Genomic DNA, 27,443 nt, shown 5'->3' with positions numbered 1-27,443 from the left:
AGATGCAGTCCTGGGTGTAATGGAGTTGAGATGAGAAAGTACAGGCAAGTCAGGCATAGAGAGACACAGAAAACAACCCACAGTAAATCTGCCATTGGGAGGCCCAGACAATAGATGCCGTAGTATTCTAATGCTTGAAAGATCTGTGAATATAGCAGCTGTTTCATGAAGGAGATGGAGTTTCATGCAGATCCTATCTGCTTTAGATAGGTTTATTTTCAAAGGCCATGGTAGGCAGGCAGGGAGTTCAGCTAAAGCCCAGAGAGATGGGTCTCACCATCTTAGAGACCGAAAAGCGAAGGACAAGCTGGTTAGGAGAGAGGTTCACATCACATTAACAGTAGGCAAATATGAAGCTGGGTAGGAAGGTAGAGCCAATGGTATTTAATCCTAATTTACACATCTCGGACTGTTCAATAGGTATTTAATTGATTGGCCTGACATGGTAAATAATAGCGACCCCTCAGAAGGTGACTGAGGCTATATATCAAAGACAATAGTTTACGAAGAGAATATATATAGGAGAGAATATAAATACAGACAAGTAAAAAGGATTCACTCATTACTGAGAGAAGTCTTCTTAGATTAGCACAGGTTTCACCTTAGGCTGGATTTCATATGGCAGCCATCAACATATCAACAAACACCCCTATTACCAACTTCCTTGATGCTTTTTCCTCTAGGTGTCTGATACGGAACATAGATAAGCTTTGAAAGCACAAAAATAGAGTTGCTCAAGAAATAATACTATTAGCACCTGCATGACTGAGTACCGAGCACTGTTACACACACTTCCTAATTCTCACGAAGGTCCAATGTTGGCAAGGTTGACACAGTTTTATATATGAGAAACCCAAGCTGATAACACAGAAGTAGCTTTCCTGATGTCACAAAACTGTCAGTGGTAGATCAAGGCTTCAAACTCCATTCAGCTTGATTCTAAACTCAAAAGTCCAAACTGCTTCCCAGGAAGCATCTCTAGGAAACACATGGATTTATAAGAAGGAAATGTATGGTTCTTGCAAAGGAAATCATGTGGGTGCTGGAACTATACTGAACATCTACTGATCTTTCTGGCAGCCTGACCTTGTAAATTCCTATGCTTAAATAATACACCGCCACACCCACCCACCCATATAGCAGAAGAAACAACCATCCTGTCCTAGACACACATGAGCTGTGTGTTCCTGGAAAGTTACTCAACCTCTCCAGTCTTGTCCTTTTCACCTGGAAAGTGTAGATTATGGAAATAGCTACTGCACAGGTTCTTTAGCAAACTAAATGACATCCCAAAATGTACCGAGCCCAGATAGCATGAAGAGTAATAAATTAATGTTCACGATGTTTTATTGCTATCCAATTGGTTAGATCTACTGTCTAGCAAAAAAAAAAAAATTGATTACCAAGTTAATACTTCGAAAATAGGCTCATTTTCCTCCCTCAACTCTCCCATTAAAAAATTCAAACTTCCCTCCAAGATTAAGTCCTCACCTCTTTAAAGAATGTTCTTCCACTATGAGCTCCCTCAGGCCAACCCGCTTCCACAGTCTTATGGGGCTGTATGGGTGAGTGCCAGATAGGCATACATGTATTTTTCCAGCAGTCTACCATCTTCCACAACCATTAGCCATCTGAGTTCTGCCTCCCTCATTAGAAAGGAAACCCCTTGAGGGCAAAGACTCACGTGATTCATTTCTGAATGCACAGAGCCCAACAGTGCATGGTGTGCAGTGAGATGGAACACATTTATTTATATCTCTATGAAGCATAGAGATTATTAATAGTTTCTTAAAACATAAAATTTATAGCAAGAGAAGCCCTGAAAGCAAAGAGCTCAACAAACACTATTTTAGGATGAACTAAACCTTTTCCCACTAAGTCAGCTGAAAAAGACATCTTCACAGTAAAGTGAAATTTCCTAATGCTAAAATAGGAAAAGAATTAACCCAATAGTTTTAGTATATGAAAAGAAATAATAAGCAGAGACCTAACAATGTCACCATACATGGGGTTCTTGACATCTAGAAAAAGTCTACATGATCAATTTAGAAATTTGGGGGGCAAAAAAAAATTCATGTAGTTATCTGTACAAACTGTCCTCTGTTTTGGTTATAAATAAATAGCCATGTCTCTCTAGCAAAGCTCTATATTTGAAAAGGGAAGTGAAACGGTTCCCCCTCAATCTCTAAGTCATCGTCCATATCGCCTTCTATCTGTCAGGCACAATCTAAGCATTTTTAGGGTTAATTTCCTCAACTTAGAAAGTTCTTCCTAACTCCCATGCATGAGAAGACCACATCTCAAGTTACCATCCTTACATCCCAGGGAAGAGACACAGAGCATCATCGACATAAGGAAAATGAGTTTCAGAAACACGACATGTAGACAGAGGGCTGCCATGCCAGGCCTGACCCTTCCCCTTGCACAGTCCCCACTACATGACAAGGTCCCTGACCCAGGTCAGCAAGCCACAGGGAAAATTCTGTGATAGGAGCAACCCGTCATCCCAGGTTTTGCGATCCTTACACGTTACCCTTGCGGGCACTCTCAAGGGTGGCCTTCCCTCCACTCTGTAACCCAGTTGGCCTGCCCTCCCTCTCCCCACCACCTCCATCTGTGCCCTCTCCCCACACATCGACTTACTGAGCCATCCCACGCTGGGAGTGCGCCGCACTCGGGGGTCATCGTCCAAGGTGCGATTTGCTAGGCAGGGCACTGAGTTCTCAAGCGGGCTGCGGGCTTTTTAGTGCCAGAAGCAGAAGACGGGAAGAGGAAGACACATGAGCAGCCACAGCAAGGATGAAGATGGAAGCATTAATCAGGAAGGAAAAAAAAATACTGAAGCAAATCACACAAGGGGGTTAGAGGAGAACAATGACATATCACAGCGACATTCACCTCCTCCCAGGACCCCGAGCCCTTAAATGGAACAAATATCAACAAAGAATGAACAAGGTTTTGGGAAGATTACATTCAATCATTTTAGCTCCCCAGACAGAAATGGATGATTCGTCCTGCAGCTCCAATACACAAAACATGGGAATATATCCAGAAGACAGATTTTTATAAAGAACATTACTCTGAAGATACAATGTCAGGACTGTGAATGACTGTCTACCACAAAAACACACACACAGAGAGGTAGCACACACAGTTTTGTAAAGCATAGGGAATGGGATGTCATATTAGTAAGCAGCTTTCCAGCGATCTACCCGACAGTCTGTCTAAGGAGCTTGTAGACAAGTGTAGAAAGCAGTATTTCAGACATTGTGTCTGGAATATTTTCCTTGATGAACACAGACTGGCTCTCAATTTTCTGTTTTTTACCCACTTAGTGCTTTAACTATATTAGTGTACTTTAATACAAACCCATTTGAAATGGCAATTTTGGTCTCCATTTTTCAGTGCCTTCCAAGGTCTATTTTACTGGAATTTTAACCCTTGGTATATCCATTCCAAATTAAAGCTCATGATCCAAGCTGAATGTTCAGTCAGCTTCCTCTAGGTGCCCTTCATCAAGTGGAGGGCATGACTGGCTTCTTCCTAGGGCAGTGCCATTTGCTCTTAGAAACTCAAGTCCCTTGGTTTGCTATTCTCACAAAAGCACCATGCTCCAAAGTTAGTAAAAACCGGGCTGTGTCCTACTCCTTTAAGGAATGATAGTGATGTTGGAAATACATGACCATGAGGCAATACATAATATAGACTTAAAACTTTTTTCCCTTAATAATAAAAATAGTCATTATATTATCAAGATAATACATCTAGCATATTCCACCAAACATAACCATTAGATTATCTATTCACATTGTGTGCAAAAGACAGGGCAGGGAAATGGTCATTTTATAAGACTACTGGTGACCAGAGAGGCCAGGCTTTAAATCGAACCATTTACAAATGAATATAAATTTATGGCCAAATTTGGGCATTAAGCACATTATAAAATCTAGAAACATTTTTGCAAATTTGTCTGTCTGTGTTTAAAAGCTGTAAATAAAGCCAGGATTTGTTAGCAGGCCCTCTGTGCCAGCACCTGTTTGAGGCAAATCTGATGTCTTCTCTCTTGCAATCTGAATTTTTAATTGTTTTCCCTAACTGAACTTCTTTGCGAGTTTTTATTGCACTGAGAAAAATTAAAAGGCAAAATGAATGAGTTGAGATTATTCCAAAATTGTTTCTGTCAAGAGGGAAGCATGTAGAGACATTCAGCGGCATGCTAACCAAGGCTCACCTCCTATTTCTTTTGACAACATACAGACCTGTTTAAAGAACCACTATCCCCACAGACCAAGCTATATGAAATGACAAGTGTAGATAACTGGTATCTACTTGTCTAGGTACAAATGAGGCTGCACTAAGATGCATTCAGTGAGAACTGACGGAGGTGATAATACACAGTGAACTCAAAAGAGCCACCCAGTCCTTTAAGGAGGTAAGGAGGATGGAGCTGGACAAATCTTCTCTCTGAGCTCATGGCTGAGAAAAAAAAGACAAGCAGGTGTTCCAGACCTTAGAAGCTAGTAGGTAACTTCCCCTCTTTCTCCCTCACCTGCCTCAACTTGTCAGTATGGTACTTGTTGGGAACTAATCCTAGAGGTTTCTCTTTGTACACACAGCCTCCATGAACGCTGAGCCTCCCCATAAAGAGGACAGTGGAATGGAGTCTGGCAGATACCAGCTAAGAGTCTGGCTCCAAAAGCAGGCATGAAAATGTAACTGCCCATAGACACTTGGCACCTGTGATTCAGAAAGCCTTACTGGAGCCATCTGGCTGCTTACCCTAGTGAAAACATAGAGACTCACAGCATCCATTACTTACACTGGCAAATTCCAACATGTTGATTTGTTGGACCCTTTGTGTTCTATGCAGAGAGAGAGAGAGAAAGATAAATGATACAACTGGTTCGGGTTGCTTTTTTTTTTTTTTTTTAACCACTTCACAAATTTACTCTAAGGATCAAATTTTGAAAAGTTGTTCTGAAATCCAGAGGATAACTTTCTATAATTAGAGCTCGGTAATGATACATTGTGTATACCTTTTCTACATAATGCTTTCACTGTTTCTCTCTTCAGCTGCAAAATAAGCAGCTTGCCTTTGCTAATATCATACATACTTTCTTTTAAACCACTTTTGCCTGACTTCAGGCATAAACAAGGTAGAAATTGGCTTATACCATTAAGACTTGATAAGGAAATACATGACTCTAAAGACTTTTGAGTGATGGTTTCCAATGTCTAGATTGTAGAAAATGGTGCTATGAGAGGGGGGAAAAAGGAATGATTCATATTCCCTTTGGGAATCAACTTATCAAAAGCCATCAATCCTAAATCTAGCATCTCTCAGAGAACCAAGCAAATGGATAGGAATTTCTCTAGCAAAATGCTTCTTTAGTAAGGAGAAAATAAACTTTGCTCATTTTAAATGTTTAGGGCTCTTTGTAGAAAAGCAGAACTGTATGTTTAAATAGTTACTAAACATCTACTGCTTTTTCAACACTGTTGTCCAGCTAAGACATTTACCTGAGCACAGCAGCATTCATTGATAAGCACACATGAGACATGCTGCCGAGAAATAGTCACTTGAAAAATCTGATAAAGGATTCAACTGACACCTTTGTTTAGTGTGGTCCTGCTTGGGTAATGGCCACTAAAGTCCTCCAACATTATATTATTTTATGGAGTAAGAGACCAGGATTCACTGAGAACTGGGAAATAAATTACAGCAGAGGAAGCTCATTTCTCTGTAATTGAATTAGTATGTTATTATAAAGTCAACATTCAATGCTTGGTCCCTCTACTAATTATGTTTGTCTGTTAATTTTACATCTGAGTTTCAAGACTTTCACCTGCAAATGGAGATGTTGTGTATATTAAAACTATTATAGACCATATTTTCTGGTGTAAAAATATGGGGAACTAGCACTGTTGCTGTTATTACTAATACTCATGATATTTGCTTTGCTCAGCATCATGAAGGATAGTAGGAAACACTAAAGACAACAGCTTGACCCCATTTAAATTAACTTTAAGATCTGAAATCAATGTTTAAAAGATATATCTGCACTTCTCTAGTAATGCAGCATAGTTCACAATAGCGAAGATGTAGAATCAATATAAATGTCAGTAAAAAATATGTTGTATATAAAGGAAAGGGTACTATTCAGTCCTAAAGATGAGGGTAATTATGTTTTATGTGGGAGCATGGATGAGTGGACAGATCATTAGATACAATGAGCTGCACAAAGATAGACAAGTGTGACTTTTACATGTGTTCTCTACATCATCTGAGCGCACAGGAGGACCACTGGTTCCCTGAGGCTGCAGAGTTGGGGAAAATGATGAAAGATGTTGCTCAAATGCTACAATGCTTCAGCTCAACATGAAGAATACACAGTAAGGATTGGAATAATGGGTATGTTAACTAACTCGATTCAATTACTCTACATTGTATACATCTGACCTCATTTTTGCATCCTATAAACAAATACATGTCAGGATCTAATAAAATGGATACATCCAACTTTTTACTCAAGAACTGGCAAAGATCTCTTCTTGTCACGTATTTTAATGGAGGAGGGTTTGTGCCCACTTAAGGTATGCTTGAGCAGTCTCGGAAGACTTAGACACTCTCTTCTCCTCTTTCCTGTGGGAGGACATAATTGAGAGTGGGTCACACTCGGTTCTTCGGAATTGTCTCCTCTTCTTCCTCTTCCCTGCCTTCCCTTTCTTCTTCCCTGATTCCCTTCTACAAAGACCAGGACACAGTCCCAGATCTACACCCACCCTCCCTCCCATCGGCTCTTGGAGCAAGATGAGGCTGTGGAGAACAAGACTTTGCAAGCGAGACTGGACTAAGTATCCCAAGCCCCGGATGCTTTCCTCAGCCTCTCAGCAACATGTGACTCCACCTGGATAGGAGGCAGGAAGAACCAAAGACTCATTTGTGGCATGCTAAGACAAAGACATGCAATTGTAACACTGCTCTACCCTAGATTCTAGTGGCCAAGACTAGATTGTCAATTAGTAAAAAAAAAAATTAAGAAATATGCATTTTTTTTGTTTTTTTGTTTTTTCGAGACAGGGTTTCTCTGTGTAGCTTTGCGCCTTTCCTGGAACTCACTTGGTAGCCCAGGCTGCCCTCCAACTCACAGAGATCCGCCTGGCTCTGCCTCCCGAGTGCTGGGAATAAAGGCGTGTGCCACCACCGCCTGGCTGAAATATGCAATTTATAGCACCATCCTATGTTATTCACTGATAGCTAAAGCCTGTCCATGCTCACACATGCTGATCAGTCTTGATACTTTAGGTAGCAATTTAAACTACTATAAAGCCCATATATGATAACACAGTGCGGATTATTTGACAACTGTAAACCTGGTCATGAAAGTAGGGCTGCTTTACAAATGAACCCTCAAGAATCTTTTCACATTAGTGTGATGGAGGAGGGGACTGAGAAGCACAGGCAATAATAGAACACAAGCTAAAACTGGTAAATTGACAATCTGCCCTCAATTTTAAATCTGAAAATCACTAAAAGTATTCCTCAAAATATTTCTGAATACTATCCATTCCTGAGACCAGCATCTTATGTTATTATTAATGTATTTTCATAATATATCTTACCTACTCCTGGTAACAAACAGAATAACACACTATTACTCTTATGTTGCAGACATAACAAGACTCAAGGTGATTACTTAACTCTCAAAATCATGTGTCTAGTAAATATGATTGAGGACTGGAATAAAGCCTTTGGAAGAGATGGCATCGTATCTTCAAGAAGATTATGAAATAGACCTTGAATAGGCCTAAAGATTCACTGTGTTCTACTCATAAACCTAACTTGTCATTGTCTCATTGTCATAAAGTGTAGGATGGACTAGGAAGTGCTAGAATGGGATGATGGAAGTTTGAACATGACAGATCTGGAAGACCTGGGGAAAAGCAGTAAAACTGGTGTCTTATGGATGAGTTAGAAATAGATTACCAGGATTGGCCACCGTAGCCACTGTCATTATCAGGCGACTTCATTCAGATACTTTGTTAGCAACTCTCCATGGATTGCCTTGTTTATTATCAGGTTGGGAAGAGCGTTGTTTCGTTGAGCTCTGGCCAAGACATGCATCTGTGCTCTGCAAATGCATAGAGAATGAGCGTCCAGAACAAAACAGATGGCTATGTGCTGCTGGGCTTTGGAAGGAGCTGGCTGCATTCAGAAGGCACCTGGAATGGCATGCTCGTCAGAAAGAGATGCATGCCTAAGGATAAAAGATGCCACCTGACCATCTCAGAACTGGAGAAGCCTGAAGCCTACTTAGGAGGAGCAGAATCTTTGAGGGAGTTTAGGGAAGTGCTTGCCCTATTTACTGCTACAGGGATCACGCCTGGATTCAAAAATATGCGGGAGGAAGGTGGGAAGTGGAACAATTCCCCGTAAAGACAACTGGGGAAACTAGAACCCAAAGCCCAGACCAAAAGCAAAGAAAGCATTGCTAAAGGGACGGAGAAAGCTGCCAAACTTGGCTGTAGCCCCAGCCGGATCTAATTCACCCCAGGGTCAAGGCAGCCTGATCTAGTATTCACACCACACAGCTCAAGCGGGCCTGAGCTCAAGTCAGATTCAAAGCAATCAGGGTCTGACTAATCCCACCTCTACTTCTCTGGATCCTAGAACTCCTATTAACAACAACAGCAAACACCATGATTTCTTCCTATTGATCATTCTGCCCTGTGAACACTGCCCGGGTTCTACTACGTAATAACAACACACGGCTTTTTAATATCCCAAGCTTTTCTGTGCTCACACCAAAGCAGCCACATGGGCAAGAACTCGATATCAGCTTCCTGACTGTTAGAAACCCTTGAAAGAGGAGTCTGGATACAGAAGCCAAGACTGCACCAAGTTGTACAAGCCCGTTGATTACATTTTGTATACCTGGGTAAAGGGGAGGGTGGTAAAGGCAGTGAATTGAAACTGAAACCCAGTGGTGTGCTAAGTAGTAGTAGGTCATGGACCACTATAAATATAGAAGAGGCCCTGGGGTACCACAGGAAACCTAAGGAAAGCTATGTGAGCCCCAGGAGCCAGCTGCCCTGCTTGGAGATACCACCTTTCCCAACTGCTCACTGCCTGACACAGTACTTGTCCATAGCCTTGGGTGCCCAAGGTGGATCAGGATTCCTCTTATAGCCCCTAACCAAAACTAAGGAAGGTTTCAGACTGTGAGGAGAAACAGCCTCTTCCTCTCCCATTTTTACACAATGGTTGTTGACACCACTCACCAAAAAGTCTGAAGAAATACATAAAAATTATTTCTATGGTTTTCTTCCTGAAGAGGAAGCCACTGAAGCAAATGGTCCAGAAGACAGGCCTATTACGCTGAAGTCTATACTGCATAGTTGTGCTCAGACAGCGCGCCTATCATTTGTTGAGTGATTACTAAGTGCCCGTTACCTCTCGAAACATTCACATCTTTTTTAATTTTTCATTATTTCTATTTTACAGGCAAAAAAAATGGACTACACTATTTTTCTAATTCTTTGCTAGGAAAAATAAGTAGCTTTTTAACATTTGAAAATGAGTTCATGATAATGAACCAAAAAAGGAAGGAAGGGAATTCATAATGTGAGTCAGGCTAAATGTTTGATTATAATATTATGTATGTTAATAAGACAAAAACAAAACAATAAATACATGTTTCAGGTTTCATTATTTGACAGTGGTGTTTCAATCAGTCCTCTACTAAATCAAATAGGAGTTTTAACTACCAAAAAAAATCTTTTCAATCTTAAGGGGATTGTGTTTTAGCAGCTGTATGCAGTAATTACATGCTTTAAGCTTAACCTGCATTATTAGTATTTTCTCCATCTTTTTTTTTTAATTTAGAAACAACTGGAACAATAATAAAGCAAGTCGTGGTCTGCAGCACTTGCTGATCTCTACAGTGTGAATACCACCCTTGTCGCAGATTTCAGCTGCTTACTTGAAGCCACTGGAGTCAACACTGGAACCCAGGGCATGAAGGAACCAGATGCAGACCCAATGCATGGTAGCAGTCATTTTGTAGTATTTGCACACTCACACACAGGTGGAAATCACCTCACGTGCACAGATTATAGTAAACTGTCCTCGAACAAGCAAGAAGTCGTGCATTTTGAGTATGTGTTGTCATTGTTTTTAATATAGTTAATTAATTGAATGCTAATGGGATTTAACAGTCATTGAATAGAACGAACTGCTTGCAGAATCTCCCCTTCACAGTGGGATCTTGTGAGTAGATGAGAGCTGACTCTAGGACATGACTGGGAACTAAAACAATCCCTGACTTCAGCATCTTGATGCCATTCAGCTATCTGTCATGCTGCTGCTCGCATAGGGAAAGCAGTCTCTGTCACAGGGTCTACTTCTATATTTAAGGCTAAAGTGATTACATTTATCTAGGCTTTTCATGAGAAAAACTATTACAGCCCAGCTCTAACTACAGTTGACTTAAGATTCTTGTTTATTAAAAGAGTAGTGACGGGTATATAATTCCTTACTTTAGATGTTTATTCAAAGAACATTACGTAGTTCTTAGGTATATTAAGTGATTAAGCCCTAAGACATAAAAGTAACTGTGCAAACTTGCAGGTTAGGAACAAGCACCTGTAGAAAGCCAAAAACTTGCCATCCCATGATTTATGATCGTGTACCTTGGAGGCACATGTAACTCATTGCTGTAGAATCTCGCAAAGCCAAATCTTGCCTGTGATATTTAAAGAGTTAGGTAACACAAAGGCCAATAATAACACGTTTGAAACAAACTAATCATATCCTATGCTTCAGGGTGTAGGCTGATCATTTGAAGAGCCAAAAAAAAAAGGAAGCTCCTGCCTTTTCCCATGTGCTTTCTGCCCTGTGTGTACAGCATTGTACAAATGAGAGTGAATGATGAAGGCAAGTTCAACTTCCTCAGAGGGACAAGATCTACTGAGAGGAAGAAGAGTTGGAGAAGGAACAATCTCAGTTCATTCATAGCTCCTCCAAAAGGAAGGCCGCTAAGACCCGTCTGTGCCTAGTTTCTGCTCTAGTGCAAGAAAAGGCAGCTTACCCTTCTGGGAAGAGAGCATCCTGGCAGCCACAGCCACCCCTCATACAACATGTGAACACGGTGCATGCTCTTACCTCTATGAACTACTATTAATACAATGGTTTAAAGCAAGTAAAACCTCTAACTCTCAGAATCACTTTTTTTTTAATGAGGAAGATTTTTGTCTGAGATTTAAAAAAGAGAGAGAGAGATCTGAAATTTAACTGCCATAATTGCAAATATGTGTGCTGGTTACAATGAAATGCTTGTAAGATGAACTAAAGCACCCTGCTCATGCAATGGCACTGCCAGCCACTGAACAACCCTTTCTTCAAAAATAAAACAACAGGCATATAAAACCAAAGACATCTCTGTCAACAGCAATGTTCCCAGTAACAGCAGAAGCACCAAATTACAGCAAAGTATTCTAAATTAGACTCCCTCTCCCTCTCTCTCCTGAAAAGATTTTATTGAAAGCATTCATATCTTAATTATTTTACAGACAGTTTGTGATTTTGTTTATAGTAATCTGTCTCCAAATCACTGGCTTTTGATATTAAGTGAGAAAACTCACATTTATGGATATGGAGTGGCTGGGATCAAACTCACTTTCTACCATCATTTTAACCTGCCTTTTGCCTGAGAACACATTCTATAATAATATGAAAGTACAGGTCACTCCACGGAGTTACAATCTCCCTCACTCTCTTGGTATTCAGAAGACGAGATGGTGATAGAATCTAGACCTGGTTCTGCCAACCCAATGCTTGCTGGACTTTGCCCACCACACTGTCATTTCCCACACTTCATAGAAACTTGTTTCACCCTTCTGAGACTTCAGTCAAACAGGAAATTTATTTCCAATGATGAGAATGATATCAAAGATAGACACTCTGCAAGAAATTGTGGTAAGTGCAATACAATAAATGTAACAAGAACATAGTACCTTTCTATTGTTATATAATGAATTAATATCCTGTTTTGAATGATTATACTTCTATCTGAATATAATTATTATTTATCAAGAAATCAACTGCCTTTTCAAGTGGTGAAAACAATACTGAGGCATATACTAGTAAGAGGAGCACTCACAGATTAGACACAGACTCCCATCCTTAAGCAACAATGTTGTTATATGCTATTTCAAAGCATTTATCATCTCTTATTAGATACTCCTAGTTGCTGCAAGCCATCTTGAAGACATACTCCCTGAGGTACTCAACATTACCTGCAAGCTTGCTGATTCATCTGGAATACTCAGTTGTTTCACCACAGAGTTATTTAACAAGTCATTTCAGCCCATCAGCATAGACACACAACGGGGAAGCCAGGCACTGTGGCTTTGTAACCTAGAGCAACAGTGAAACCTTTCCGGCAAGACTGAACACCTGCCCAAGTGTATTAAAAGGATCATGAGATGACCACGGCACGTGACCTTGAGAAAAGACATATACAGAGGAGGAAGAAAGGATCCGAAGAGATGGAGTAAAGGTGAGTGACACGTGAAGAGGAAGCAGCGGCCAGCTGGCTTTGCATTACCATTGTCAGGGTTGGTAAACATCCTACTTGCACTGGAGACAGTCTTCCCGATGTCAGCCAGGGACCGAAGGTTGGATTTCTTGGTTTGATGTCGGTGTTTCCGGAGCAAAGTGTATGTGACCTTATCCTTAAGGTCTGGCTTCAAAAGGCCTGTCTCGATCTGGTGGTCAGCAATCATCTCTGATATGAAAGCAAAGGGAAGCAAAAGTCAGACACCAAACCATGAAGCTAATTTTCACTCTAGCTTTATGGGTGTCACCACCAAATTTAACATCAATGCATTACTTTCTCAAAGGCAACTTCCCACTTTATATGAAGGGACAGAATGCTGGCATTAATGAGGGAATTATAAATATTCCAGCATTAATTATCTTTAGAAAGGTAGAACTATCTTAATTTCTTTATTTCCCCCCCTCTTTTTTATTTTTTAATATTACAGTTATTTAATAATCCCCTAAATCAACATTTCTATGAGCAACACAATTAGTCAATAATTTTCATTTTTCAGTGTAAAAAAGTGAGGTTCAAATTTCCATGCCCTGCATCACATTGTGGTGATATTTGGTTTGTGCTCTAACAAATAAATCTTGCCTGGAGATCAAAGTGCAGAGCTAACCACTAGAGGCCAGGCAGTGGTGGCACACACCTTTAATCCCAGCACTTGGGATCTCATGCCTTTGATCCCAGTACTTGGGAGGCACACGCCTTTAATTCCAGCACTTGGGAAGAGGAAACAGGAAGTGATTATGGCTAGGCTGAGAGAGGAGGTGATAAGGTGGAGTGGAGACAGGAGCTCGGCCCCTTCAGTCTGAAGATTCCTAGAGGTAAGAAGTCTCTCTAGTTGCTGGCTGCTCTGCTTCTCTGATCTTTCAGCTTTCACCCCGATATCTGACTCCAGGTTTTTATTATTAAGATCAATTTGAACTCCCACTACATTACATAATCAGAAGTATCAAAGGTATGAAACAAAATAAGTTGTACAAACACAAGGAGTGATTGTTAAAGTCTCTCTCTTCAGTTCTTCTAAATTGTATTTTCTTTAAAATACCTTTCCCAATATCAGACCATTTGAACAACTACTGAAGGAAAGATCAAGCTACGAAATTATACCCTAGTCTTTTCAGAGATGGTAGACTTAATCTTCCTGGTCCACCCCAACTAAAACCTTTGCCAGCCTACTCCACTGACGGTTTTCAAACACAGCCCGACTAACCCTTTTATAAAAGGTTTAAGTATCTTAGTCTTTCTATTAACTCTTTACTGTTTGGACTTTCAAAAGAGAATGGCTTTGGGGGCCAGGGGGATGGCCGAGGTGGTAAAGGGCTTTGCTGGGCAAGCAGGAGGGCCTGCGTCTGGATCCACAGCACTCACATAAAGAGCTGACACTCACACAGTGCTATCCACCTGTAACCTCCTGCAGGAGGGAGTGTAGTGAAGACAGGCCAAGCCCTGGAGTCCACCACAGGTTCAGTGAGAGATGTTATCTCAAAAAAGGAGGGGGCTAGCAATTAAAAAGACACCCAACAGCAACTCTGGCCTACACACACACACACACGCACGCACGCACGCACGCACGCACGCACGCACGCACCAAATCTTCTTCTGATATTCTGATAGAAAATAATCCTTCTTTCTCACAGGCAAGCACATCTGCAGCATACACTGAACCTGTGCATCTTATTCTAACCTCTGCCTCCACCCCCAGAGACACGTTGCAGAATCTGTATGAGGTGTGCGAGGCAAGGCATTTCACGGCATGTCTTCCTCTGAGGAAACTACTCGGGGTAGGGAAGTACACAAGGGAGCAAAGTCTGCTCTTAGGCTGACAGGAAAATCAGCGGGTGGTAGGACAACAGAGAATCCTAAGGAATCCTGCACTGAAGAGAAGGTACAGGTATCCGTAGGACCCTCCTGGCGCCTCTCTGCACTAGTATTATCGGTCCATCTTCAAAGTGAACATTCTGCCTCACAGTCTACATCTAGAAGCCATCAATTTACAGAATGGACAGCCAGTCACTTGTAAGGCACGAAGAGGCTAAATCAAAGATTGTCCATCATTGGCCTAGCACAGAGGCCCTAAATGTGCAGGACGTGAACCACCTGGTAAGGGACTGGAGGAGGCAGGAAGTTTCTCTGGTGAGCGTTTGGATTTGAAAGTGGCCTTCAGCTTCGGGCATTTTTAACCACACACACCCCACTCAGTAAAAGCTTGAGAATGACCCTGGAAGTACAATTAGCTCTCTGTGCCACAGTTAAGTCACTAAGTGCCTCCAGGCACAACCCTCGACTTTCCCTATAAGTCCCATTCCACGTGGAAAGTCCATTTGCAGAAGAACCACAAAAATAACAGTCCCCAACCTATCTGCCGCAAGTGTCATCAAATTCTCCTTCTGATGCCAGGGCTGTGGATTAAAGCATTTCTTCTCTAGCCTTCCTGGCAAGGCTTCTCAATGCATGGGCATGCACAGCTGACCCTCTGTTACTAATGCTTGGGAATCACTAGTTAGACAGGTTAAAACAACTGTGTGGCTCATGCCCTTCATCAAGCATCCATAAAAAGTGGTCCACACAATAGGATCTCTTTAAGCATCCACTACAAAAACCTTTCAAAGGAAAGTGGGGGCAGTAACTTTCACAACTACACTGAAATTAAGAGGTCGGTTGAGCAGATCCCACAGACACTACCAACTGAGAGAAGATGAGCCAAGTCTAGGTGATAACAATTGAAAGAGGCCTTGGGGAGCACCAAGTTCAGCTTGTTACACAGATGAGAAAGAGGAGGAAATGACGGCCCCTCCCCATACAGACTCATTAGAGGAAGAAACCCTGCTAAAAGTGGAGTTTCTGGTGCATATCTGAGGTCTTTCTCCATCGGACACAGTATTGTCCATATTTAAAAAGTAAGCCCACCAGGCACACTTGGGCATGACTGCGATGCTAACACACTCGGGAAGCTGAAGCAGAAGGACTGTGAGTTCCTGGCAGCATGAGCTGCAAAGTGAGTTCAAAGCTAGCTTGAGCCTGGGCTGCATAGCCAGGCTCTACCTCAGAAAAGTAAATATATTAAATTTTATAGTATTAAATATATATATATATATTTTAAAAGCAAGCACTAGGCAGAGAAAAAGCAACACATGCAGAGCTTTTGCAAACAGAAAGGCAGCCAGACTACGGAAAACAGACGAGCAAGCATTCAGAAAAAAGGATAGTTTTTAACTCCAAAATTAAAAAGATAATGTAAATAAATATATGTGAATATACCCAATAAAGACATTTGTTAGGTCTATCAAAATCATCTATCCCAGCGTGAAAGATGCATGTTATATAACCTGATGATGCCAGTGTTGACTAGCCACACCAAAACCTTTCAATATGTTCAAAACTTTTGAATCTTCTACAGCTGAAACTCTATACTAACCAGACAATTTTGCAAAAGTCTAACAAAAATACGCACTTTTCTTTATAATAAAACTTAAAAGGCCACCCAAATACCTAATAGATTATTTTACAGCCTTTATGTTTTTATAGAACATGAAAATATCGATATTTATGTTTTTATCTTTAAGCAAATATAAATTGAAACGATGAACCATGGGGCTGGAGAGATGGCTCAGCAGATAAGAACGCTTGATCTGCATGAATGGAGGATGTGAGATCAAGTCCTGGCAACCATGTAAAACGCCTAGCATGACTGTGCATGTCTATAACCCCAGCATTATGAGGCAGACACAGACAGACCTCGTGAGCTCACTAGCCACTCAGCCTATCTGAGAAGGAGATCTTCAGGGTGAGTGAGGGAGCTTGTCTCAAGGCAATAAGACCAAGACTGAAGAAGACGACACACAACCCCTAGTCTACACAAGTGCATGTACCCATATACTCACACACTCACATGCGCGCACGCACACACACACACACACACATCATGATGGGCTATAATTCCATTTTATGTACATAAACAGAGTTACATAGAAAAAATGATGTTGAGATGATACACAAAATTAGATTAGGAAATGTTTTACTTTTACGGTAAAATTAGAGGTTTTATTTTTGTAGTAAAATTTTTATGAATTATTTTTAAATGAACATATATTAATCTTATGATTATAAAGAACAATAAATATAAATTTTAAAAGTATCAATGGTGGGGTTTTTTTTAAAAAAAGCAAGAAACATCAGGACTCACACATCTGCAGAGCTCAGGGTGTATGTATGTATGTATGTATGAGCTCCAAAAATAGAGCTACATTTTTCTCATCCATTTCACATTGTGCTAAATACCTAAAATGGATTACAGGTTTTTTTAACTTAAGAGTGGAAGAAAATTCCATGAATTTGACTTCATGTGTGAATGACACCCTTTAAATGTAGGATTACAATGGTGATGCTAATAATAAACCTATTAAAATAATCCCTGAAAATTATGTCTTGTCTTCTGTAATGCTTCAAAGACAAATTTTTCTATTAAAATACAGTAGGGATTCCGCACACACAGACACACACTCACACACACACAAAATTAAAAGCACAGAGAGGTCCCAAAAAGAATCAAAAATAAGCTGATCTCAATGTAAGAATCCCGCCTGACCACAGCTCGTGCCCAGTCCAGCCTCGTGCCATTGCCTATGGCCTGCAGTGATCTTTCTCTCAGGGGCAGACGAGGAGGAGCAACAGTAAGACCACAAAGATGGCTGGAAATCATCCTACTATTTGTTGGGTATAATTACATTTGCTATTATTTCTTTTTTCTTCCCATTTTCTGAAGTAAAATTGGGCTATTGGGAAGAAATACAACACGAGATTTAGGAGCATGTAACTATCAGCTGAGCATTATTGGCGTATGCAACTTTACTTTATCCTCCGCTAGGAAAAGATTTTCCTAATAACAAAATAATCATTCTAACTCTTCAAATTACTATGCTGCCTTCTGTCATTCAAACGAAATAAAGGCTTTGCACTATTTATATTTTATCCTCCATAGGTTTTTATTCTGGTGGAGGATTTTCGTTTCTTTATTGAGTGGCACTCTTTTAAGCAAGCTCTGCTTTCCCTTCTGCATTGCTGGTCTTTTTTTCCTCCTTTCTTTTGCTCATGATGTGTGGTTTGCCTCTAAACTTTTTTTTTTTTTTTTTTGTATTATCAGTGCCAAAACGATAGCATTGGCATTCTGCCTCCTTGCCCCAGGGACTGTGAAGTAAACATATTAGAGAGTGATAATACCTCAAAGTGACCTAGTGGTGTCTAATTTTAACATGAAATGACAGTGTTTAAAGGAAATGCACAGAGGTTAGAAAAGAGTCTGAAGCCAATAATAAAAAGTTATGGGATATTAAGCAAGAACATCAAATGCTCAATTAATCTTCTTTAAATATAGTAGATGTCAGATCTTCTCTTTTTGGTCATTGGGTAAAGAGGGTCTGAATGAATGTGGGACTCTGTCTTCTGCTATGTACGCAGAGTCAAGGAGGTGCTAGAGCCCAGACACTCTTTAAGGTAGTTCAGGAGCTGGAGATCACACAAAGACAGCTTTGCAGACAAGTTCAGCTGTGCAGAAAAAGAAACTCATCACCCTGTTGATCGTCTCCAAGGCCAGCAAAAATATATATAAATAAATAAACAAACAAATGGATTAATAAATAAATGAATGAATGAATTTTCTACTACTTCCATCTCTTCAGTCCATACTCTTTGGAATTTTTCCTTCTGCTTATGAAATCCCCAAGCATCTATCTGCCAGATTCAAATCAGACTTCAAGTAGTAGTCTAGTACATGACATGTAGGAAAATCTAGATAGCTAATTACACTGGGGGACAGTATGAACCCAAGGTGTCTGGTGACCTTACTTAATTCACCTAACAACTCTGAAAGGCCCACCGTGATGGTCGCTTTCCATTGTCAACATGATACAGTCTAGAGTCACCTGGGATGGGCATCTCTAGCAGGGACTCCCTAGATTAGGTTAGCCTGTGGAAAGACACATCTGTAGGAGACAGTTTCTATTACACTCACTGATATGGCAAGTCCCAGCCTAAAAGCAGACAGCACCATTCAGTGGATTTGGGTCCAGAACTAGGCAAGAAAAAGGCAGGCTGAGCACAAGCATCCATGTATCCCTCTCCATTCCTAAAGATGGATGTAATATGAGCAGTTCTCTAAGGCTCTGCCTTTGTGACTTTCCAGTCATGATGGACTATAGCCCAGAATCACGAGAAAGTAAACCTTTCTCCCCTAAATCGATTTAATCAGGGTATTTTATCATAGCATCAGGAAGGGGAATTCGGGGGTGCACCTAAATACTGCTTTCACAGTATTATGAGGAAACCAAATCAGCAAGAATGGCAAGTAACGTGTTTTGACTGTGATCACCCATGCTAGCAGAGGAAGACTTTAAAAAGCTGCCCACTGTAATCTCAGCATTCTTGCTGTGAAACCACTCAGTATCACACAGAATTAATATGTAATGCCTTCCAGAGATTTTTTTTCCCATAGAGAGCAAAACATACGCTCAGTGGAAGGAGAAACTCCACAAGCTCCGGTGGTAAGAATGATACTCTGTGCCAACATAACCTGACTTAGTCACCAGCCGATAAGGTCCTGCTAGCATCCTGCCCCACGACGTTTCTCTACATCCAGCTAAATGACTTGACGTCCACCTTCCATCACACCAGCCAAGGAAGTAGAGGACTTTCATTCTTCCATAAGATACAAACTGTGTTTTGAAGATAGCAAAACTGAGGTGTAGAAAATCTCAGTGAAACATCTTGCGTCAAAGAATTCTAAAAACCTAGTGTCCAGAGAGCCAATTAAGATAGGAGGGTGAGAGGGTTCTTTTTTCCAGAATACTAATCTAGGGTGAGGTAATGACTCAGTAAGTTATTGTCATGTAAGGATAAGAACCTGAGTTCAATCCCCAGAACCCATGTTTAAAAAAAAAAATCAGGCATAATGGCATGTGTGTATACTACCAGTCCTGGAGAGGTAGAGACAGGTGGGTTACTGTGGCTCACTGGCCAACCTGTCTAGTCTACTCAGAGAGTTCAGCCCAAGGAGAGATACTGTCTCAAAAAACAAGGGTTGGCTCCTGAGAAATGAAACCAAGGTTTACCTCTGGCCTACATATACATGCATGCACAAAAGTACACACAGCCACCCATTCACATGTATGCATATGAACTCACATACTCATATGTATATACAAAAAATGTTAATTATGCTAGTAAGTAAAAAAGTTAATATGCTTATATATGGTGGTATTTTATTTGTACTGAAATGTGATTTTAATTGTATGTTAACAAATAAAGTTGCCTGGGGGTCAGAGCTATTAGAGCCATAGCAAGAGCGTGGCAGTGGTGACGCACGCCTTTAATCCCAGCACTTGGTAGACAGAGCTAGGTAGATCTCTGTGTGGTTAAGGATACAACCAGCATTGGAGACACACGCCTTTAATCTTAATACCAACCATAGAAGACCTGGAAGTCCCTACAGACAGGCCATGACGAGGCAGTCATGTGTTTGGGTTTACAACCAATGAAAAGGCAGAACAGAAAGACTATATAACGACAAACACACAGGAAGTAGGTTCTTTTCAGAGAGGTCTCTTGCCTGAAGAGGCTAGCTGCAGCAGGCACTAAAGCTCTTAGCTCTGATCTCTTGGCTTTCTTCTTTGCATTGGTTCTGTGTTTCTTATTTAATAAGACGGTTGGTTACATCTACACTTATGTGTATTGAACAAGATCTTAATTGTAATAAAAAATGGAGGCTAAAAGAAAAGCATAAAGTAGAAGACTGACAAAGAAATCTGAAAGAAACTATTCTAAAATTGTAACAATAATCATAACCAGAGACGGGCATTATTTCTTAATGCTATTTTTCTTAATATTTGTCAAAATTTTCATAAATCACTCACTTCATGGCACAGAACTCTAAGAACACATTACAGAGAATATTCAACCCTGCTCACCCTAGTAGACATCTGCATGAAAGAACATTCCTGAACAGTAAGAAGAGCCAGAAATGGCATACTTACCCACCAGCTGTGGGAGAGAAGATGCCTCCCGGTCAAGCATGATGGATCCTTTCTCCATACACGTCCTCAGCTCGAACAAGCTGTGCAGGGACAGCGTGGCCACATGGGGTTTGCTCCATCGTTCTCCACCCTGCTCCACTTTTTCTTCAAACTTAATCCACCTAGGAAGATGTGACGAGTGAAGACAATTAAAAGAAATGCAACCTTCCCTGAAGGTAATACCAATCCCTGCCCATGCCCCAGACCAGCACTTGCATCATGTCCCCTCTCGTGCACTCTTAATAGTCCTTATTGTGTCATCAACTCTGTCATCTTCAGGAAGACATCATCCCAAGAGCACTCCTTCTCTTAAGAAATACTGGACGAAAAGAATTCAAAGCACCCGTGAAACCATGAAATCCCTAGGAATGGTTATATACATGATTTTTAGATGAGAAAAACATATGTCTCAAAACTCTCCGTGTAGGTCCATCCTGTAATTATAAAGCTAGCATCACTATGGATAGTCTGTCGTGAACTTACAAGGTAGGTTTGTGTAAGATGGAGGAGCAGCAATGAACAGATACTCATCTCAAATGGAAAATGCCCAGTTGTTGATGCTTAACAAGGACTAGGCTTTGTCATGTCTTTGTTTGATGTCCCTGTCTCAGCTGGCATATGTCACTCTCACTAGGAAGCTAATTGTGATTTTTACCCTTGAAGGCAGGCTCCCCATTTTTAAAATGAGCAAGCCCAGCGGACCACAAACTCACTGTGATGATAACACATCCTCTAGCAACCTTTGCATCAGGACAAACAGCCCTCATCCGCAGCTTCTGCTTTCTAAGACATGTAGACATTTTGAAGACAGAGAAAGCAAAGGCATTTGTTTTTAAGTTTGAGGGGAAAAAAAGAACACATTTGGAAGCCTTAATAATACATGTATCATATCACAGAGACTCTCCTAAGCAGCTAAAGGAAATCAGATGCCTTACTACGGCTATCACCAACATTCTTCCGCCTTTCCCATCAAACCTCTGAACGATGTTGGACTGGTAATGACGGGGTTAAATTCTGTTTTCCTACATTTTTCACCCAGGGGTTTAATGATTGAAAAACATTTTCCTAGAACAAGCTAAACACTCACCTAACTCACTGCAGATGAGAACAAAGGGCAGAGGTGAGAGGAAGCTCTGCAGAAGGTATTATTTATAGAACTCCTGTCAACCCCGGGGAGGGGACGAAACTCACTAGGAGGACCACGAGTGGAACAGATCAAGAGAACAACCACAGTGTTGGAGAAGAGTTTAGGATTCTCATCACCCCCAACACCCATCTGACTCAGAAGTGTTTGACCATATCCCTCCACACTCCTCCCAGGAAGTTCCTCCAGGCCAGGCAACCCCTATATGTCAATGGTAACTTCTGTCTCCAACCTCTCAGTCATTAGAGTCTCCTTTACCGTATGTATTAAACCCACCCAATACAGCAATGTTACCACCCAAAACAGCCATGTTTACCTTTCTACCTCTAGAGTTTAAAAGTACCTAGGAATTGGTCAGCTCTAAACATATGTACATGTGAGCAAAGCTAAGTGGACTCGGTGGGATTCATATATACAGAAAAAGGTCATGAAGCTGAGACGGAGTAGGGGAGATACTGGAAGAGTTGGCAGCAGGAAAGGGAGGGGAAGAAATGATGTAAATATAGTACGTGGGTATGAAATTCTCAAAATAATAATAATAATAAAAAAACAGTTTAAAATCCAGCAACACCACCAAAGAGAGTCTAAGTCTTCAAAACTGGACCCAGCTTATTTCCATAGAACTAGTTGAAACACATTCCAAAACAGAATGAGAAACATCTATTATGCCCCTCTCCAAGTGTGTTAAGTGATTGAAGTGGCTCCTTTTAGCATCTATTTCACATCAGCTTCCATAAATATTGAATGCTGTGATGACGGCATATCGCACAGCTAACAGCATACAGGAATTGGTGCAAAGCCTATCAAATGAATCTACTGCTCTAATTGCTCAAGGGATGGTCATACCAATTTGATCACTTAAATGGACTGTAGATAGTTTTATCCCAGAAAGCGTTCATGCTCAGTCTATCCGCCTCCCACGTCAAGGACAAACTTGAAAAACAAAGAGCCAACACTCTTCAACTCAAATCAACATCCATTAAAAAGAAGGCTTAGGCAGAGAGACCAAAGTTCAGACTATCCGAGCACCAGACATTTTGCAAAGGTGCTTTAGACCCATGTAATTATGTTTTTAAAAAACAGACACTTTCACCGTGGCATGTCCTGAAAGCCACCCTCCACCCTCCACAATCACTATGAAATAGCCACACAGTTGTAATGGGTTTCTAGCTTTTTTTCCCCCTCTTGTTTCAGTACGTGACACGCTACAGGAAAATTAATTTTAGACATTGGCTTTTTAAATGCATGCAATTACAAAACTGTTGTACCCTTGGAGGAGCAGTTTATGAGGTGAATTTTATTTATTCCAAGGTCTTAGAAGAATAATGATAAAGTACTCTTCAGTTTAATACACTTTGAGTGGCTGCCAACCAAAGAGCATTTCACTCGTCTGTTGAAGAAACAGAAGGCCCACTGGGAATCACTGAATTTTGCAACTTTCCAATCATATGATTAACTATAATTAAGTAAAGACAAGACCTCTAACTTTAAAAGCTGCCAGTTTCATAGTGGAAAATCCTCATGACCTTTGCACTAGAATATAACCCAACTGTGTAAAACTACTGATGTAATCATAATGAATATCTTGCTAATTAAAAAATGCTTCATCATGCATAAAAGAAGCCAATGCTAGTATGTACCTGGGATAAATGCTATTTTAAGGAGAATTCATAAATTTCTAGATAAATTGTGGAAAGTATTGCATATAATTATCTAAATATAATGATATCTAATTACATAGGTGATTGGATTCCCCAAATCATCATCTTCTTACAGTAAAATAAATAAATTCAGTCCAACGAGGAACTTCCCAGAGTCATCTGCTATAGAAAGTCAAAGGATTGCGGGTTAGGGAGATGGCAAACTCACAGTGTCAGGTGTATGCTGCTGTTCTGTGGCCATGACCTTAAAAGAGGTTCCCCAGAGGTGAGCTGGGTCAGCATGCCCAGAAGAAACACAAACACTAGTTTGCGTTGTGTTCCTGGACATGACACACCGATGCCCTTTTCCTCTGTTGGCTAATGTTTCTGAGAACTTGTGATGGTTTTCTTTTTGACCAGGTTTGGCAATGCAGCTTGGATTACACAGACTGGGTGATCTTTAACATATGCTCATGCCATACTGGTGATGTTCAGCACTGGCCATTGAAAACTCACCGAGGACAAACTGAAAATGAAGAATCACTTTGGAAGCACTAATCTTGACTCAAATGAAGAAGTGGAAGAAGAAAGAAAAGTCCTCATGACTTTGGGCCATCATCAAAGCAAGACCAGAAGCTATTCCTTAATCGGTCTACTTTTGCACCCATGGACTGATTCTAATGGGATCCTGATTTGTTTTGATTTCTGTTCTGTTTTATTTTGTTTTGTGACAGGATCTCATTTATTCCAGGCTGGCCTGTAACTCATTATGCAGATATGAATTTCTGGTTCTTTTGACTCTAGCCCTTCAGTACTAGGATTATAGTCATGGACCACTAAGCCCAGTTCACTTTAACCGATTTTTAAGGAGAAGTACAGGCTTCTTCACCATTTCAAGTGATTCCATCTTAATTGCTGTAGTAGTACTCAACGTTATTTTTTTCTAATGACCACACATTCCAAAAGAACATTTTAAAAAGACTAACATTGTATTTCCACCCATCAAACATACTTTTCAAGCATGAGAAGTATACCCTTTGCACAGTCTTCAGCTTGTGTGCTATTTTGAAAAAGCCACTGGAAATTTCAAAGTTCTACCTTACCTTCTAGGAAAGACAAAATGGCAGGGGGGAGGGGGGGACAACGGAGCTGACTGCCACTTTAAATCCCACATTAGTAAAGGCTTCTCTTGCTGTTAATAACTACTCTACTTTCTCAGACTCAAAAAGACCATCTTCTCTATTACAGAAAAAAAAAACTGTCATTATTTGAGGAACAGAACTAACCTAAAATTCCTAAAGTGGGACTCAAATCACAATCATGCCAAAACTTGCCATAGAATATTCTTAGTTAAATAAAATCATTAGCCAACTGAAAAGTACAAAACCTTAAACGAAAAAAAAAAGTAATGACATCTCTTCTGTGGCATATAGGCCCATACGAGAAACTACATCGAGTTTGAGAAGTCTAGAGAGTTAGCTCTCTTTGAAATAAAACTGTCTGCCAACCATCAGTGCTTGGTGGGGTGCATGAAACTCAGCAGTGTTTAGTGTGTGTGAGACACGGTGTTCCCAGCACCCTACCACACACAGCCCAAACAAAATCTCTATCAACTGGAATTTTCAGGGGAAAGAAAAAAAGTGTCAAACATATTTGTTAGCCAGAAAAAAAATAATAATCCATGCTACATCATCACATATGAAATGACTCTCTTCTAGGCACTTAAATTTTATTCATCTGGGAGGTCTGAGGCCGTTTAATAGGGGGTTGGAAATTTTTCTTGTGGCTGGAAAACACACATCACAAATGGAAGTCAAACATCACTACAAAAGCATTCTGACGCAGTGTATGTCACAAGAAGTACAGATTACTGGCAATCTGAATATTCCCAGATGCATAATCACTGCCAAACCTCTCCACAGAATTCAGATGGGACAGCACACTGAAAATCAAGATTTCATTTCTCTACACATTCATCTATCACACCCTGATCCTTGAGTATGGCTGTGCAGCAGACAGTTCTAGGCATTAGGAACAGGGTGCTGAGCAAGGTAAGTGAAATCCCTACCCTCTCAGAGATTTAGCTATATCAGGAAGACATAATAAACAAGATAGATAATACACTAAATAGTAAGAAGTGTTATAGGTGAACGTTTCAGCTCAAAAGTCAGGTAATATATGAGTAACAACCTGAAGGAGGTAAGCAAGTGAATCATGTAGAGAACTGAGGGGTACATGAGTACAAAGAGGTGGTAAGTACAGAGTCCCTCAAAGAGTAGTACAATTGGCCACTGGGGCTCTGGTAGGCTGAACTAGAGGAAAAGAGATGGAAGGCTATTCGAGCAACTCAGGGTAGATAGTTTATGAACAAAATAAAGGCAGGTATAAGAAGACCAACTAATTGAAGGGTTTTGCAGAGCCAGAAATAGGCCTGAAGCAGTATTGAACTGGAAATGTGGTGAGATGCTGAAATACCTGAGTATTTCAGAGGGTGAAATCAAATTTGCCAATTGATCAGAAAATAAGGAAAAGTAAGGTAGGAGACGAGGAAGACTCTGGTGTTCTGGCTGAAGTATCCAAGAGAATGAAGTTACATACTGAGATGGAGAAACCTGTAGGAGGAGCAGGTCTCGATGTATTAATGATATGACTGCTAATATCCCTCCAATTACTCAATGCCAATTAAATAAGGAAGGAAGCCTAGAGATATAAATGCAGATGCCATCAGCATATTGACGAAATAGCTTGAAATGTGAAGCACAGGACCTCTCCTGAGCATTGATGTGCTGGGTACCTTGACTCTGTCGGACAACAGCAGAAAGAGATGATAACTATTATGTTCAAAATACTTATTAAAATACAACCATATACAAGTATGGAAATGTCATAATGAACACTATTAATTTGTATGTTAACTAAAAAAGGGATAGTCATTTTTAGAGCAATTGGTTCTCCACTAGTCAAATATTCAACACATATTTATGAGCAAACCAGGTATTTCAAGGCTGTGGGAATACTATAGTAAGAAGTATGCGGCGATCTCTGACTTTGAACAAATTCATGTAATAAGGAAAGCAATATCAAAATGCAATTAGAAATAATCATAATGATCCCTAAATAGGAGAAATTATCCAAAGTCTTCTCCTGGACACTCTTCCTCTACAGAAGTGTCATTCCTCTAAGATTGCATTACCAAAATGGAACATAACTTGCCTAAAACATACTTTAAAGATAGTAAAGAAAGTAAGGCCATCTTGGTCTTTAGAATCCCATATGACCAAGTATCATAAATCAGTCCTGTAATCTCAGTACTGAATAGACTGAAGCAGGAGGATCACTATGAGTTCAAGGCCAGCCTGGGCTACAGAATGACACCTGACATCCTCCCGGGACCAAAATAAATCAAAAATGGAAATATTGTAACCATTTCATTCAACACTGAGTTTTCTATACAGTGAAATGTCATTTCTTAACCTTGCTGAGACCAGGGGTCATGTAAATTAATGGGTAGCCAACGTTTGACAAGAAACAAAAAACAAAGCCAGCCCCATGTTCTTGTCAATGATAACTATTAACAAATGTTTCAACAGGAAAAGAAGAATCAAAGGAGCCGTTAGAAGCACTGCTGACTAAACCAACATACACGTTAGGAACGAAATTTTAGAGCAAGAAAATGTGTATGATACTAGAGGAGAGGGAATCCTGTAAAAGCCTCGCTTGGCAGACTAGAAAACTGAGGCTCAGGAAGACTACCAACTGTGTTGAGCTGACTAAGGAACAGCCAAGCCAACAGTAGACTAAGACTTCTCAACCTACGGAGTGTGAGCCTCGTTCCATGAAGAAAGAAAGGAACGAATGACTATTGGGAAAGAGCCTTTGCTCCAGCAGCCTCCTTTGGGAGGACGCTTTATAATAGACTCCAGGTGCAGATTGATTTAGTCTAGAATATGTAACTAAAGCTCTATGAAAGAAAATCTCTGACTTG

General features: G+C 40.5%; 1 protein-coding gene across 10 annotated transcripts in view; it reads right to left on the bottom strand.

Annotated features, from left to right (window-relative positions):
• Slc4a4 (solute carrier family 4 member 4) overlaps window positions 1-27,443 on the bottom strand; it is a 427,900-nt gene that overhangs the window by 174,844 nt on the left and 225,613 nt on the right. For 6 of the 10 annotated variants that reach the window (XM_028888567.2, XM_028888892.2, XM_028888700.2 and 3 more), the window contains 3 exons: window positions 20,636-20,796; window positions 12,609-12,788; window positions 2,644-2,739 (listed from right to left, as the gene is read on the bottom strand). In XM_028888567.2, the coding sequence (XP_028744400.1) occupies window positions 2,644-2,739; window positions 12,609-12,788; window positions 20,636-20,796 (437 nt within the window). The remainder of the gene's footprint in view (window positions 1-2,643; window positions 2,740-12,608; window positions 12,789-20,635; window positions 20,797-27,443) is intronic. The other 4 variants (XM_028889055.2, XM_028888972.2, XM_028888834.2 and 1 more) reach the window with 1 other exon arrangement.

This window comes from Peromyscus leucopus, chromosome 10 (assembly GCF_004664715.2).
Source record: "Peromyscus leucopus breed LL Stock chromosome 10, UCI_PerLeu_2.1, whole genome shotgun sequence".
NCBI lineage: Eukaryota > Metazoa > Chordata > Mammalia > Rodentia > Cricetidae > Peromyscus > Peromyscus leucopus.
This window is presented reverse-complemented; position numbering and strand designations above follow the sequence as displayed.